This window comes from Apteryx mantelli, chromosome 4, assembly GCF_036417845.1.
Source record: "Apteryx mantelli isolate bAptMan1 chromosome 4, bAptMan1.hap1, whole genome shotgun sequence".
NCBI lineage: Eukaryota > Metazoa > Chordata > Aves > Apterygiformes > Apterygidae > Apteryx > Apteryx mantelli.
This window is the reverse complement of record NC_089981.1, coordinates 37091975-37109877: the sequence shown is the minus strand read 5'-3', so window position 1 is coordinate 37109877 and position 17903 is coordinate 37091975. Positions and strand designations below refer to the sequence as shown.

The 17903-nt window shown below is 39.3% G+C and overlaps 1 protein-coding gene across 4 annotated transcripts in view; it reads left to right on the top strand.

The window, feature by feature from the left end:
- Positions 1–17903, top strand: part of NELL1 (neural EGFL like 1) — a 294700-nt gene that overhangs the window by 13291 nt on the left and 263506 nt on the right. For all 4 annotated transcript variants that reach the window (XM_067295540.1, XM_067295538.1, XM_067295537.1 and 1 more), the window contains exon 3: positions 10712–10862. In XM_067295540.1, the coding sequence (XP_067151641.1) occupies positions 10712–10862 (151 nt within the window). The remainder of the gene's footprint in view (positions 1–10711; positions 10863–17903) is intronic.

Below are 17903 nucleotides of genomic sequence, written 5' to 3'. Positions count from 1 at the left end.
GTCATGTGATTGCCTTGCCTTTTGTGGCCTGTTTAGTGAGACAAAATGCAGTACCTTGGGAATTTTTTTTTAGAAAGGACAAAAAAAAAAAGTGATTTTGGCACCTGCTGTCCACTAAAACATTCATCTAAATCGATAGTCATGTAGGTTGGATACCTACTAAAATAGCAAAGCTGATTCTGTAATTCCAACAACTGAGGGTGCTGCGAATCACTGTTTCGAAGCAATAAAAACTCTAGCTGAACGTTTGTGTTTTGGCTTCCTAAAAATCGCATTACATTCTTTCCCCCTTTCTCCCTCCCTGTGTGATAACGTGTTTCTTCTATGGTTACAGCTGAGTTTCCCATTGGCCTCCTGTGCTATAAATAGAAAAAAATAGCATAGGATCACAGCAGTTAAACAGATTATTTTACTGAGTCCGTGCTCCCCTGGCGGGTGCAGGGAACTGCTCCCTTTGAGTTTTTCTGTTGGCCTTGGCGGGAGCAGACACCTCCTGCTGTAGAGGAGTTGGTGTTACTAAGGTTAGTTGTATTGCTTTTTTTCCTCTTTCTTTCTTTCTTTTTTTTTTTTTTTCCTTCCACGGTAACCTGGAAGGTAGCAAAGATGCTTTGAGGGTGCAACAGGTATAAAGCTGGGTGTTGGATGTTAAATAGCTGTTGCTTCTGTTGCAGGCCACCATCTACAAATGGCATTGAGCCTGGCCTTGGGCTCCTGCTCCACGCGTTGGCACGTAACAATGCTGAAAGATTAGAGCCTCTTCTTGGGGGCTGGGGAAAATAATGGTGCCAAGGCGCGTGGGAGCAGAGCGGGGTGAGCGTGCCCGTGTCACGATTTTTCTTGGTCTGTGGAGGTCTCTGCAGATGTTCATGGTGCAGCCTGGAAAATGAAGCAGCACAGCCTTAAAACGTGATGCTTGTAGAATAATTTGATCAATGCTGATGATTTGGAAACCCCATGTGCTATGCTTCATCTCGAGGCTTCCTTTTAAAGGAATCTGCGGGCAAGTTGTGGAAGCAGGACTTGGTTACAATAATCTTAGGAAAATGGGGAAAGTTGTTTAGGGTTTACTTAATCTTAATTAGTTATGATGCCAGAACAAAGTCAAGGTTTCTTTAATAATAGTATTGCCCATATATTTTAAAGTCGTGGTCCTCTATGTGTTAGCCTTTTGTTTTCTGATACTGGCAGTGCTTTTAATGCTTTTTGATGTCTTGTGAGCGCCAGCTTTTGGATGGGATATTTTGCCTTTCTAGTTTTATGCCATCCTAATTGTTTCAAAATGTACTCATTAAAAAAAAAAGTAAACATTATTGCTGGTGTTATTGCTAATGGCAAGAAATGCAGAAAAAGGGGGACACATGTGGCTGTTCTATTTAAATAGAAGCCTATTTTCAGAAACAAAGGCTTATGAAGCAAAAGGGAGCTTTTAGTACCCCAAGCACGTTTACTGTTACGGATGAACCCACAGCAATGGATGCTATCAAAGTTGTCATATTTTATTCATGAGTTGTGGTATGCTTGGATGAAAAAAGAAAAGCAATGCTCCAAATCATAATTATGGTGTAAAAAGATAAAACAGTTATTATTGTGACATTTTTGAAAATTCTTAAGTCTCTCAATTCATATAAAACTTGCAGAGAATGACTAAGTACGTTAGCTATATTTATGATTCTTTGTGGGGGGTGTGTGTGCGTGTGTGTGTAACACTTCACAAAAATAGAATTTATGTATATTTGGGGAAAATGCACAAATACGTGCTTATGTGTGTTCCAAGAAACAAAGACACCTAGAATATTGAATATAAACATAATTCTAAAGAGGCTGACAGCAGAAATTATACTTCAGTAGAAAAGGGCTTTGACAAATGTATTATCCCCAATGTTATTATCATGCAGTTAATAAATAAAACAGACACCCAGGATTTAATTTGTTTTAACAATAATGTGAAAGTGAATTTTCTAAGTTAAAGAAGACATAAGGGAGAATTAATTCACGAAGCACATTTTTTAATGCTCACACAAATCACATAGACTAAAGAAAATCCATAAGATTTTAGTAATAACAGAACTACATGCTTTAAAAGTAATTAAAAAACTGTTTAAAGTGTCAAATCATCAGTGTTTTGAACCAAGAGAGCACTTCAGCCTATGCTTACTTTGAACTTAATGGATAATTTCATTGTCTTTAGTTGGATTATTCATGTGGTTAAAGGCTTTACTGGACTGGAAATTAAAACCCGTGTGTAGGTGTAGCCAGGTCTGTTGGCTGGCCTGAGTAGCATTAGGCATTGTAATCTCTCTGCAAGTGAAGAAACTGAGTCAGAGGTTTCTGTTTGCCGAAACGTCTCTCTTAATGAACTGTTGAAAACTAGTATTTTGATTTACATGTTTAGGAATGCAAGTTTTCATCAGGGAGGCAAATTCTGCTTTTTGTGTGGCCCTGCTGAAATTAAAGGCTGGGATTTTCAACAGTCAAAAAGATTTAGGCATGCAGCTCCTCTTCAGTGGGATCTGGTACTTCCAATTCTTTGAGAATCCAGACTGTGGGTTACTTGTGATGATATCTGTTGTATTCATGTTCAACTTTTGAACCCTAAAGAACTTCAGAATTACTTGATATTACTATTCATTTATTTTTAATACTCTCTTCAATTGTTAGGGACAGCATTTTTTATTTCTATAAGAAAGAAGAGTACTGAATGAGAATTCAGAATTATTCCATGTAGTTTAAAAATACAAATGGATCAATCTCTGTTAATACTCTGTTGACAAAGCTGAGATTTAAGTGTTTTTTCTGGATTACAAACATATAGTGGGAAGAAATAAATCCAAACTATAAATAGTAGTCATTTGCGGGGGGGGGGGAGAAAAAAAAAAAAGGTAGCCATTTGATTTGGTACCTGATTTTTGGATTTAGATGCTGCTCACCTTCTAGTATCATCTTCATTTAGTCCTAAGTTTCTCTTAAACAAATGTGGCTGAAGAACACGTTTTGTCAAGTTCAGTATATGTTATCATTTTTTTAAAATCACTTTCAATTTCTTGGGGACTGTGACTTTGAGCGTACCCAAAAATGTTTTGTAGAGAGGGAGAAAAAGATTACTTGGCTGGCTTTGACATGAAGTCAGAACAGAAATGGTATTTTTGGGTGGCTCATTATTTTGTGTGACATTAACATTTAACTTTCTCTAAAATAGATCCCTGAAATGGACAGTGCTTCTGCAAAAAGGACAGGCAGTACATCTGTATGAGTCAGAAATCACTGCTTCTTCCCAATGTTGCACACATCGTCACTGGCTCTGTCAATAGTTCTTCTTGTGACTCTGTTGCTAATGTAGTCTATGCTCTTTTTATTAGTCTTGCACAGTTATGTGCAAATTTGGAAAATAATAATAGCAACCTTTAACTTGTATAGTCACAGTGATGTGATACCTTGCTTAAAACAGATAGACAGTGGGGAAAGACCTTATCATCAGTGACTCCTAAACTAATTAACTAACAAGGCATGTAATTTGATTAACTCACATGATTTAAGAGCAGATGATGTGCTTTTAGTACTAGTGTGACTTCTGGAGCATTTCTACCAGGTAAGGAGTAAGCATTTAATTAAAGGGCTCAACCACTTGCAAGCAGTTTTGATTTCAGCACGAGTCCCCTGAGGAAACAGCTGAATCTACTTCAGAAGGCAAACCCGGTAGCCGCTTAAAACCTTAGAAACAAGGAGAAGTGGCTGCCTGAGTAACAGGTACTGTGTGGAGCGCAGCAAGGTGACACCATTGTTCTCAGCAGGAAACTCGATGTAAAGCTCTGCTTGTTTTGGAGTGCTGAATTGACGTGGTTCAGCTTTGCAATGCTGACAGAGCAACCCAAAGACTTCGACTCTCTGACAGCTACGTAATTAATACGAGTGTGGTCATTCTAGCCAGTGCTAGTTGGGCCGATTTTCAACAAGTGACGAGTCCAACGTTAATCCACTAAATCAACTAAATTACTGGTTGGGGAGAAACTGTGATTTGATAAGTGGTCTCTATCTGATTTCTTAGTGGCTCAAAATCCTGCTGTTCCTGGCATCTGGAGCTTGAGGACTGGTTTTGCAATAGCTTCCTTAATGCAATGAAATATACATATAATTTCAAATGCTAGGTCAATTTTGTTAGGAGAGACCTAGTCATAAACTAGTAAATGAAAGTGTATATCAAAATGAAAGCAATATATAAACACTTATTGCCAGAGTAGTTTTGCATCATACAAAAGGAGAGTTTCTACTGAATTATACTGTTTTTCCGCCTTCTCTAATAGAACTGCTTTTGCTGTGTAGTCATGAGAACTTACCTTTGTAACATCAGCTATTCACCCTGGTAATTGCTCCATCCTCTAATTTAATGAAAACCCATTAAACCGAAACAATAATTAAAATGAGACATCATCTCTGTAGGAGGCTTGCATATTAAAATCACCAAGCATTTCACTGCAGACGGATCTTATTCTTGAGAAACAGTGTTTGAAGCAACATGTAAAAAGTGATTTATAATGAATAATCATAATTTAGAAAGCTGTGCTGTTGAACATGATTTCCTACTGTTTTGCTAGCTCCACTCAGAGTCAGTAATAGGCAAAAGCAAATAAAGCATTTAAAATGTCTTTTCTTACTAGTGAGAATACCTAGAAGTAGAGGTGTGCTCATGAGGAAAGCATTGTGCCTGCCTCAGGCCTCTCTGCTAGTGTAGCCTTAAAGAAAAGCGAGAGTATTTTTCCCTCTCGGTGCTGCACTGTTGCTGATAGAGGGCAAAGGATGGTGTCTGTCCTCATCATGCGGGTGCAGGTGGCACTGGGGAACCAGTGAGCGCTGGCCAAAAAAGGCCCTGCATGAGCCTGGCTTGGAAGCAGTGTAGATGCGCGGTGGGCAAGGTTGTGTCCGTGCCGAGATGGTGCCTAGGTTTGCTGTGAACTGGCCAGCGGGTCTGTGCCTCACAGTGGGGCCTGTCTCGAGCCTTCATGGTGACAGCCGACTCGAGCAACCAGCATGTTTGAGGGGTAGATGTGGCTCTGTGCCTGCTCCTGTGACAGAAGTACATTGCTAGGTCTTTTTTTTGTTTGTGGATAAGGAGGAATTTGTATGAATTTTCTACCCACAGCCTACTTAAAGAAGAAAAAAAATCGGTGTTATCGGGAGATGACTTTATTTTGCCCTTGTTAGGCAGGAAGGACAACTATGTGAGGTGCTGCTCTGCTTGGCAGTGGAATGACTTCTTTCTGGAAAAGATCCCCATGGTTGGTATTAGCATCCTTCTGTAAACTTCTGGGTCTGTTTGTAACTCGCATGGACTGAGGAATGTTTTTAGAGGGGTAGGAAGAAGTGGGGGTTGGGGACCTCCATCACCAGTAGTGTTTTGTTTTTTTTAAGTGAGTTTGGACCGATTCTCAGAATGACCATTTTTGGGACCTGTGTGCAGAAAGGATTCAGTGTCCTGCATCCCACTTGGACTCAGCAGCTTTGAAGAATTGCCTGCCTTCGGTGAGGAGAAGGATTTTATGGCACTGTTTTGTGTTTCCCTCCTGGACAGCTTTGGAAGCTGCCTGCTCCAAGAGTTGCTTGTTTTGGCTCCCACTTTCACTGCCTACTGTGTTATCCACGGGGATCTGGATTCCATTTTGGAAAGCTACTGTCTAAAAAATGTGGCGCTGCTTTGTTGTTGTTGTCCTTTAAGAAATTTAAGTGTTTTATTGAATGTTGCCCATACTAAGGTAAAAACCAATGTGCTGCAATATTCGATTCTTTAGTTGCTGTTGCTGAAATCCAGATTCTCTGTTGTTGTAGGGTTAAATTCTTCTTGCTTGTCCAGAGCTACTGTGCAAAGGTTATCTTGAAAGCACGGTGAAACAAACAGCTTTAAAATGTTTGAAGTTTCCAATAAGGCAATATGCTCTGCATTCCCTACCGAAGTAGGGAAGTAAAAGTACAAAGTATTCAGGCAGGCTAGTGTTGTGATGAAACATACTTCCTGTTTCAAAAAGCATGAGTTCATTTAGAACTAAATTTTACTTTTTTTTTTCCCTCTTGGAAGCATTTATCAAAGAATAATGATTTCCCAGATGGACTGGGATTGAGCTCGTAAGAACTGTTGCATGCTTTTTCACTGCTTAAAATTCCAGCCCAAATGGTCATGTGATTCCCTTGGTATCATGGATTATTGACACTGTCATAAAATTAAGTTGAGAGAGAACTTTGCTTACTTTAACAGATCTTTTTTTTTCTTCTCTCTAACTCATTTTATCTTCTTGTGCATGGTGATCATTTTGTTACTGTTTGTAATGGAGTGGAAGCCAACATTTCCCTTTCTCTGATCTGAGCTACAAGTACCAAAATTCTGAGGACTTAAATTTTAGCCGTCATGAGCTGGTGATATGTAGAGAGAGAAGTGGACTGCAGAAGAAGGTGTGATTTGAGGGCCAAAATGAGGTCTGTAAGGACTGATCCTAATTCTGAGATCTTGTGCTTTCATAATTCCATTTGTCACTCACTGCCTTTCAGGGTTAGTACGTGCTGCAGTATGTGAACATTTCATACGTGCAAGGTCAAGTTGCCCCTAATCGTGCCAAATCACCATTCATCTGGGCCTGTCTTAGCACTGTGCCAGGACTGGCAGAGATTTTTCCCATGTAGCTCATCCCCACTATGCATAGCAGATGCGTCGTCAATTCTAGAGGGGAAGGTTATGGTAATGGACCATATATTTAATCATATCTTTCTCTTTTCAAAGGATATTCTGTGGCTTTTGGCATGGAAAAGTCACTAAAATGCGAGTACCACAGGGTTTAGTATAGAAAAGCAAAATTCATAAACCTCAAATGCATTTTTTTCTGGACAGCATTCTGTATGAATATTGAATTTGGTTGTATTTCTGAGTCTGTTTTTAATAACACAGTGAATAAGAGGTCATTTCTTTTAACCAGATTTATAGAGGTTTTTCATTTTGGCTCATAGGAACTGCATTTTCTTTAAGTTCCTTGACAGTGTCCCTTTAATTAGGAAATGCTGGTGGTCAGATACCTCTCTGTGATTCGAGCTCTCAGCAACTGTGAAGAATTTCATGGAATGTACAGGCAAGTGAATTAGGTTCTTCACTGGAGACCAGGAGAACCACGGAGATTTCAAGCAGGAAAGATTAACAAGTGCTGAATATCCTGAGGAATCTTAGCTGTTCAGCACTTTGCACTGATGACCTTTTCTGTACTTAATAATGTTCCTTAGTAGTATATTCTAGGTGTCCTCATGTTTAAAAAAATAAAAAAAATCCCCCAAACCCAGAATTTGCTGTAGTCTGAAATGGATTCAATTCATTGGGATTCAGCCAAAAAAACCCACCAGACCCATGCTGAAATGACGATTTGCAGCTTATTTTGGAGGCGCTGCAAGCAAGCATGGTGAATAACTACATCTGCTGTGTACTGTTAGTGTACGCAGGAAGCGGCAGTCGGTCCGAGTAAGGTTTGGCTGGGCGCGTTCGGAGTGTTCCCCTTAGCGGGTGCCCTGCTTAGAGGGTTTGTGGCCGTTGTGCTTTCAAGCAACTGTGTATGTACAGTTGCTTTTTTAGACTCCTTTTATTTTAGAAATGTTCTGGTATGTTAAAAAAAAAAATCCCAGGCAGCTGGTATTGCAAATTAAGAAAATATAATCACACAGAAGGGCATAGGAAAGTCATAGCTATTGTTATTTATTTATTTTTGTTTATATTTATTTTTTGCTGAGGTTGCATTATTGTTCAAGCATGGAAGTGGTGTTTTGCTGCAGATGACTGTATAAACCTGTATTATTCTATATTATGTGGGAAATATGGCATTTCATTACCAGCAGACAGTTATTTTTATAGAGAATGTAAAAACCATCTCTCCCTCAAGGCACCTGTGGTGAAGGTGTGTGTATTTTATTTATTTATTTTATTTTTATTTATTTATTTGGAAGTCTGAAGATGAACCTGAAGAGAGACTGCTTTTACTCTAAAAGGATCGAACTCGTGATTCATTGGTATGGCATTTTCTCTGGCAATGGAGCAGAATGGAGTCTAGGCCAAGCGCAGCGGCTCCCGGGGCAGAGTTGTGAAGAAAAGAGCAAATATTCTGTAAATATTTCTCTGTCTGCAGCATGTCCTCATTGTGCAGCGAGGGGTTGTTCCCGTGCCCAGTTATCTCCTGATCCTTGTCGTGATAATACCTATTGCACGTAGCTAAGCGCTGCGCTTCGTATAGTGCGTCAGTGCGGTTACCTGACTCCCTTCTGAGGGCATGTGCTAGGATGGTGTTGCAAAGCGATAGGTAAATGTGGTTCCTTATGTAGCAGTTTGAACCCAAGAGGCTAGAATTTACCAACTTTTCGTATCTATGGTTTATGTTGATTTTAATAGAAAATGAATGTAAGGTGTTGCATGTGGTTTTGATGTATGCATGACGAGGTGGTGGAGTACGCTCCAATGCTTTGAAGTGTTTCTGACTTAAGTGATCAGCACATGGATCAGTCTAATCATTCTGACTAAGGAGTGCAGTATTTTTGTGTAAGATTTGGTGGCTGTGCGGGGGAATGTGGCTTTATTTCCAGGTCCTCCCGTAATGAGGAAATGTTGGATTTTGCAAGGGTGGACTGAAATTTTGGCATGCACATTTCACTGACAGCACTTCTTGCACAGATGTGAAAGCCTTTTTGAAAACCTTTGAATAAGTCGTATTTTATTTCTGACAACATTGTGACACCTTTAATAAAAAAAAAAAAGTACAAAATTTTGTAAGATGTAAAGATTCTTAACCTTCAAAACAAGGTTAACTATCTTGAACTGTCAACATTAGGGTATTTTATACCCAAGACTTACACGTGCCTTGGTACCAGTGACTTGCCTGTTTTGCTCCAACATTTGAGTAGATAGCAAACTGACCCTGTATGAGGGTGGGCCACACATGAGTTGAACTAGTGTAGTAGAGGATACACTAAAATTTTCAGAGCAATATCTCAGAAAACTTCCTGGTATCTGGGATACATAGTTCTGTGTCACCTGATTCAACTTTTTAGAAGAGATCAAGGTAGTATTATGGCCAGTAATAACATTTGCTAGGTGAGCTAGGTGAAGATTATGATTCAGATAATATCTTATTGGTAAAGACAAAACTGGGTCTTCTGTGCTGGATAGTTTCTTCCTCCATCCCCCACTTTGTTGGCAGTGGAGACTATTTCTGTGCTTTGAAGCTTTATCCTCTGCTATGTTAAAAGTGGGATTGGAAAGACAAGTAGTTTGATGCTGTAAAGTGGATGTTGTATTTATCATGCGAATTAGAGCCTCTGGCAACATTTTTACATAATGACTAGTGATTTTGATGTCTAATTTGCAGGACTTTTCAGAGGTGATCTTTCCAAAGTGCATGTGTTACGTATGCTGATAGTGGAGGCTCACTTGAAGGGCTTTAAGCTGTACAGGAACAATTGAGACGTGATGACAAAACACGCTCCAAAACTTTTTCACTGGTGTTGAGTTTCAGTCCATGGAATTCCCTCAGAAGTCCAAATTTCTGAGTTTTTGAGCCGCTCTCTTCTTTTTATCTGCAAAGCCTAATTTAATGATGCGATATGTTTTTCCTGCGGAGAAATTCTGAACTGTGAAGCTCATCGCTCCTTTGCAGGTTAGAGCTTTTGTGCTGGGCCAGATTCTCAGGAATCGGTAGAGTTATAGGGCTTGCTACTGACTGAGAATTTGCGCCTGCATTTCTGGCTACAAAGTAGGCCTTTCTAAAGACAGCGTACTGGATTTCTAATTGGTTATGACATCTGGGAACCGCAAGTGACCCAGGTCTCGCAAATGTGTGACAGAGGCCCGGCATGAAAGGCATGACGAAGGGTGAGAAGGTGAAGTGCTGTGATTTCTCCCTTTTGTTATTCATCATCTTTCATAGTGATGATACATTGTGAATAAAAGGATGAGATGAAAATGAAGGTGTTAGATGACGGTGCGTTTGAGTGTTAGGAGATCAAGTATGAAGAGGCATGCTGCTGCTTGGACATCAGCAGGATTAGCAAGACTGAAATATTTCTGGATCTCCCTGGTCAGACTGTAGCTTAATAAATATTGTATGAGCTGTCACGCTTTGCTTGTTTAAACAGAGAAATCCCAGAAACAGTAGTGGATTGCAAGTGTGTCTTGTATTTATTTTTTGGGCAGAAGCACAGTTGTATAGTATTATTAGCAATAATACATCTCTGCCTTACACAGTGCAAAGACAGGTTTCTTCTGATGTATGATGGAGAGATGGTAACTGAGTCAATGGTAAAGTTGAAATTGGAGCTTGGTGAATTGTGTTGGGTGAGGCAGTGCCTGAGATTTCTCCAAATTTAGGAGCCTGTTTATCTGACTGCAGCACACCTTGTTTACAGCAACTTAATCTGCTCACAGCAGGCACAAATGGCTCAGCATCCCATCAGAAATTCTGTCAGAAAATCAGTAGCTGACCGATTGTGAACTTGTCAAAGTGACAAGTGGGCATGCTGACAGAGTTGGTATTTGGGTTGTTTTTCATTGAACGAATGCAGTGGTGGAGTGTGGTAGATGACTCTCCAAAATGATAAATATTGATGGGAAAATGAAAATGAAAAGTGTAATCTGAATCTTTCTGACTTGGCATTTTTACTGGACTGTTGTTTCCCTCCTCTTTTTTTTTTTAAATGAAATTCTTAGATATGGAAAGAGAAATCCACGCAGCGCCCCATGTGAGTGAGAAGTTAATTCAGCTCTTTTGGAATAAAAGCGAGTTCACGTTTCTGGCCACCCTGCAACAGAAGGCATCGACTTCTGGAGTTATCCTGTCCATCCGAGAGTTGGAGCACAGGTAAGAGGAGATTGTTTCTCTCTTGTAGCAGCAGTAACATGTAAGATACTGAGCACTCAATGGTCCATTGTGACAATATGTTGAAACGGTAGATGTAAAATCTGACATGTAAGTTAAAGCATCTGTTCATAGTTTGCAATTTGCTACGTTTTATTATTATTTTTTTGTTACAGGAGGAATGCATTATTCAGATGTCCTGGCATGTAAAATAACTTAAGAAACGAAACAAAACAAAAGAAAAAAAACAATCTAGTTATAGACACAATGCATTTTGGAAGTTATAAACCTTGTAACCAACTTCGTACTAGTTTTTCCTATGTACTTTTGAGTTTTATTTTTCATGAAAGTTAAATTTAGTCTCCCATTTCCTGCTAAACTGTTTCATATTGTTTTAAAATAATCGGTTTCCTTTCTGATGTTCAGCAGTTAAGCTGTTCTTAAGACTTTTGTTTCTGTGCGATGATGCATATGTTTCTTTCCTGGAGTGAAATATATGCTTGCTTCATGTGTGTTGGTTTTTATTAGCAGCATAAGGGGGGAAAAAAATTCTTTTCATTAGATATTACAGTGTCAGACATCAGTGTCCCTCTCTCTGTCCCTCCCTCTCTCTGTCCCTCCCTCTCTCAGAAAATGTATATGTTGTATTATAGGCCATAATAATTCTGTTGGTGTTTCAAAGAGGCTGTTGGGTCAAATCGTTTCCTGCAATCTTGGACTGCTTGTGACTTTGGGAATGCTTCCTTTTCCATAACTTCTTAGGGCTTGAAGGACTGTTATATCTAGTCAGCTTCCTCCTGTAATACAAGTAATAGGAAGTTCTTTGGTTGTTCCTGCAGCAAATCGAATAGCAGTCATTCTGCAGTGCATCTTTTGGGAGGGGGAAAAAAAAAAGTTTCTAATTGGTATTTAATTTGGTATTTAATTTTGTTAATCCTGTACACATGCTGCAACTAATAGCCCAATTTCTTACCTTTGTTGAGAAAGTATATGAAGGAGAAGGCAGTGGCTTTATTTTATTTGGTCAGAGACGGCTTTTTGCCCATGCAACAAGGGAGATGTATGAATAAGGACACTTAAGGGGAGGATTTTGTTACTTCTTTTCTCTATCATCGTATTTTTCTGTGGCCTTTACTTTCTCTCTTACAGGGCTCTTTCTTTTACTTTATTACTTCATTCATTTTCCAGGCCATTTTCTCAATATGTAAGAATATTGTTTTGTATTACATGAGGATCTCTCCCTCCATCTCTTCTGTTTTCCTTTTCTCATTCAATCATTCCTTTCATCACTACATTTCCTCTAAGCTTTTCTAGGCGATTGGAGTTCTCTGAAAAAGTGGTTAACAACAGGATCAAAGAATTTGTCTTGTTAAGGTGTTTTTTTTTTTTTTTTTTTTTTTTTTTTGAGAAGAGCCATTGATGAGGAACACTGTTATAGGGACACATGCCTGTATTCAGCAAAATCCAAGATCGAGCTGGGCAGGCAGTGATGATTATATAATGCAAGGCACACAGACTTTTAGAAATGGCATCTACTGCGTTTAGCTACCTAGCTTTTCTGTCTTGATGGTCAGAGGCTGGTAGAGAGATGTGCCATGCAGGAGTAATCTCAATTGAACAAAATGCATTGCTGATGTCCTTGAAAATGTGGCCCAAGTAGTTCTTCCCTGTTTGAGAGGGTGGGTGCTGCAGTATGGCTATATATATATAGTTGCATATATAGTTATATATATTTTATATGTTATATATATATATGTTATATATGTGTGTTATATGTTATATAGTGTGCAGGTGTATATATAGTTGAAGGCTTGGATGCTGGTCTCACTTAAATCTATGTACTTCTATGTAATAGCCACCATAGATTTATCCATGTTCTTCTATGCAGTAGCTAAAACAGACATGTCCAGTGTTGCTAGTGACTGCTCCTGCTTTAGCATTTTGATTGTCAGATGGATTACTGCAATTTTCTGGACTCATTGTGTGTCACTTAGAACAGAGGCAGTGTTTCTTTCCCTAGTGTCTTAGGTTGTTACCTAGACCTTGGTAAGGATAGTGCTTTCAAACCCTTAGTTCTGCGATGACAGAAATTTGTAAGTGGATGAAAATGGGGAAAATACTTTTAGCAGTGATGAAGAAGAGTAGAGAGCAAAGATTTGGGGCATAAAGCTTTGTAATGCACTGCTGAAGGGTACACTGGTCACATTATGATCAATGTACTAGCAGCACTTTTTTTTTTTTTTTTTTTTTTTAATGTTGCTCTGACTGCTCAGGTCACTCTTCAGCCTTGCATGTGAGCTGAAGTGGTGGGTGCAGCCCCTTGACACACTGGGAAGCTTTTTTTTTTTTTTTTCTTTAAATGTTGCTCCTACTAGCTTTTGATAAATCTTATGGCTCTTTTCTAGTGACATCTATTTTTTGTTAAGCCTCTTTCAGCCATCCTTGTGTCTAAGAAAATAGACAATGCAAAGAGAATAGTGCTGGCAGAGCCTGGAGGACAAAAAACCAGGGTCAGTAACATTAGTATCTCTGTAATTGGGGATCTAGATTACAAATGAACTGATGTTTTTTTTGCCCCCTAAGCACCACGCTCTTACTGGCCATGTAGATGCCACAAGGAGAGATGCTTTACTAACAGAGCTTCAGAGAGCAAGTGTTAGAAGGCTCCTGCAGTGGAAATGCTGCACTGAAGTTAGCTCCTTCTGGTCTACCTTTTCATGTCTATTGCGTAAGAAACGTCGTGACATTTCAACAGGATTAAGATTTATGGGAACAGGTATAGGGGTACTTTTATCACCTAACTAGTATAGTTTTGAACTGTGGAAAAACTGAGAACTCTTCCCTTATGAACAGAATAGGAAGTACTGTAGTCAAGGCATAGTGATTTTTGACTTTTCAGCATGCCAAAGGTGGCTAAATTAAAAGTTTGAGACTACAGAATATTTAGGAGTTCAACAACTCTTGAATAAAAGAAGAAACTGCATTAGTCGTTGGTATAAGAGTTTGTGTCTTTCCGTGAGACCTCCTTTTGTTGTACACAGAAGTCATAGCTGACAAATAGATTTTATTCCATGCCATGAAAAGGGAGATATATATATACACACACACACACGTACCAAGTTATATATACCAGCATAACTAGTTCAAAAGGCTATTTTGCATGATATAGCTGAGATGATTGCCATAAGGTTCAAGTGAAAACTTATGGGGTAATAATACAAAGAATACTTTGTTTATATTTCGTTTCTCCAGTAAATATTAACAGGAGTTTATTTACCATTAACAGCATGGAACTCTGAAACCAAGATGTGTAGGATGTTTTAAAAATATGTATGTAAATGGATCTTAAAATTTTTTGAATAACAAAACAAAAACTAATATAAAAGGTATCAAAAGAAGATGAATACAAATTTTCTTGAAGTCAGTCATTCAAATATGGTGTTTTATTATACTAAATTGATATTTCATAACATTTAGAAATGTCATTGATTTATATCATCATTTGCTGGACAAGTTTTGTACTATGTAGAAGACACAATGTATGCATCTTTAAACTGATTCAACAAAATATAATATTAAATGATAAAGATTTTGTTTTCATGATCCAGTTGTGTTAATATACAGCTTAGAAAATAGAAAGATTAACACTGATTAAGTCTCATTGTACAATCTGATAGTATGTGCAGACTGCTTATGTAGTTATCTGGGATACAATGGTAAATCTGCAGATTATCAAGTTTATTTCTAAATTATAGATGACAAAATATAATACAGGATGGACAAACATGTTGTTTGGGGGTATAGATAGGCAGAAACTATCTTCTTTGTTGGAGAGTTGTGTGAGGCCTGTTCTTTCTAGGAGAAAGAACCTTTGAGCTCTCTTGCTCACAGCCTTTAGCTATTCAGACCTCCAAGAGACTTGCAAAAGCCCTCAGGATACTTGAAATCCTGCCTTGTTTCAGCAGTGATATAATACAACTTCATCTGGAGTTCTCTGTCTGTTCCTTGCATGCTCTGGTCTTGCATGCTCCAGAGCCTGAGAAAATAGATGGAGTTAGCATTACCTTTGTGCTGTTTACGCCCTGGGTTGGTGGTATATTGATAGCTCCTTCCCTCTGCTGGCCAAGATCAGTATTTGGAGAAATCTGTCAAGCTGTCTGTCAAGGATACTCAGTTACCCAGGTTAACATTCTTTGAAATATTGGCTGCCACCAAAACAGCTGACTATGATATTCTGACCAGTCCGGAGCACGATTTAAAAACGATTGGCTTCTGTAATACTTCCTTTTCTTGTTGATGAGAAATATTGGCCCCACATTAAAGTCAGAACCTCTTCCTATATGTTGTCTATAAAATAAAGAATTACGATGAGTGGGGGAAGGAAAGTGTTTGTGTATTTAGAATACAGGTTTTTAGAATACAGGTTTTTAGTATTTGGAAACAACGAGTAAGAAACCAGGAAAAGAATGGGGAGAATAGGCCCCTGTTCCTGGTTGGTCCACTAACTTAAAACTTTTTCAAATAACTTACTGCCCAAGCTTTCAGTAATGACCTTTAATTTTCATTGCTGCGGATTTTTTTGGAGATAGCCACCATTAGACTACTACTTGTGAACTAAGCCTGTTAGGCCTAAATTATCAGGAAGGATTGAGTCCAGGTCAAGTTTTTTGCTAAGGTACATGCATGAACTTCCTCCAAAATCAGGTGGGTAGCACCAGTACGCATCACCTGTGATTTTGGTACTTACCTGAAAGGAAATGAGAGGAAATGCAGCCTTTCCAGTATATTTATACAAAAAGCAACAGTGGTTGACAACCAGGCTGTCATCTGACCAAGACTGGGAGGTACTGGGTCTGCATCAAGTTTCCTAATCTTTCATCAAACAAAATTCCCTTTGACTTTTTGGAAGGTAAATTGTTGGGTGTTTGCTTGCAAAATGTGCAAAAGTAAATCAGTAAGCAGAGGAGCCATATGTTTCTGGCAAGGAAGTGCTACCCATAAGAAACAGAATAAAGCCTTCAATTGACCTACTTCTCAAGGTATTATTCTATGCGTTTTTCAAGGTGCGCGAGTCCTGAGTGGAACTCGGGTTACTGGGATATAATATGTTTGATTAAAAATACAGAAGTGTAACAAGCCAGTTAAATTTAATACTGACACCTAATTAATGAAAAGAAATCTGTGCAAGTGACTTCTGACCCTAATTGAAAACCTGAAAGATTAGATTTACTCCTTGCTATGTTTTAGATCATTCTCTCCAAAATGTTTATACGCATATTGGATTCTGAGATACCCAATGTCAAAAAAGGAAGAAAAAACTCTGCAAGTGTAGCCATTAACCTTTTCCTTTTAGGGTAAAGGTCACATCTTCGTTAATATTTTTATGTAGAATTGCTGAATTGGCAAACTGTACAGAGAATATGAAGATCTTGCCTTATTTCCCTCCCTCTGAACTGGGTAATGTGGAATATGTGTGGTATATATGCACCTTTTTTTTTCATTGTGCAACAAGCAGGTGAGCTTTGTTTCTTCCAGATTTTTTTTTTCTGTCTTTCTTTTAAGAGATCTTTAGAGATGCAAGTGGAAATAGAATTGGGGCCCCCTGATTCTGTCCTATGGAATCTGGTAAGCAAAAGGGAAAAGAAAGGCAAAATTGTTATATTCTATGCATCTTCCACTGATTTAAGCATTGTGGAAGAAGAGTTGCTGCCTGAGGAACTACCTTCCATCTTGCTGCTCCCTGCTGAGAGCAGGTGTTTTATGTAGGGTAGACTGACAATTGTTGTCTCTCCGAAGCATTAACATGCTGCTGATAACCAGCTGTTGAAACACATTGATTGGGCCTTGTTGGCAATCGGAACAGAATGGCTGACAGTTTGAAACTCTTTAAAACTGCATTTGGACAGTGCAGAAATGTTGTGGTCAGCCAGGAGCAAGATGTGTGGGTCCCCCAGGAGTCTTCTCCAACATGCTGAGTTACTCTGTTTGCTTGTTTTATGACCCTCTGATATAGGCAAAGCACAGAAACGTCTCTAACTTACACTGAAAGTAACTTTCTGAAAACTGTGTCCACTGAATTTTGGCTGCTCATTAAGAACGTAACTCTCCTAGTTAAGAAGAGGGCTAGATGTTCACAACATTTTATTCATAGATGGTCATTTGCTTGGCTGGACATTAGGCTGGGTGTTTATGATGATGTGTCTGGCTTTTATTTTTCTGTTTGCAGTTTAGTAAACATGCATGTGTGCTTTCCTTGGCCTAGGCACTGCCCTGTGAAAGGGCAGGGGACTGTTGAGCCTGCCCTGATTACTCCTGCCTGTGGAAAGCTGCTAGTGCTCAGGTGACACAGGGGAGGTTAGGGGAAGCAGGGAGCCTGCATGTATGAGCGGAGACTGAGAGAGTCCTGAGAGGAGCAGGGAGCAGGCATGCAGCTGGGCCTTGAGATAAAGGAAAGAAAAAGACTTTTTCTGGGAATGTAGCAGAAATTGTGTGGAATTCGTCATAACCCAAGAAGTCACTGTAAGCTGCTGAATTTGAGAGGAAAATCAGAAGGGGGGAAAAAACCCTTCTTGTAAGGCACAGCAAATATGATAGGGTAATTTGTTTTCAAATATTTTAGTTTGTCTCAAGAGGCAGACCTTAATGGTTTAAAAGGTTATGTTATTCTCCTTTGTTGTATTAAAATCTGGTATTTAGAGATTCTGGACTTGGGGAGTCCCTGATCCGAGTTCTTGCCACTGTGATGAATGTGAGGGAGGGAGGGACTGCATGGGGCAATGCTCTGCCTTGCTAACAGCTCTGTTGGGGGTCTCTGGTCTGACTGGCAGCTCCAGGCTTCTGCATACCCACAATGACCCCTGAGCCAACCCCAGCTCGGGATCAGATGGTTAGCCTCAAAAAAATCGACAGCCCCCATTCAGAAAGTTCCCAGGTACAAGCGCTTTGTGGACCAGCAGATGGTCTGCTGGTGCACTGTGGAAGCCGACTCTTGGTCAAGGTGTTACAGATGAGGAGTCACAGGAGCTCTTCAAGGGCTACTTCAGA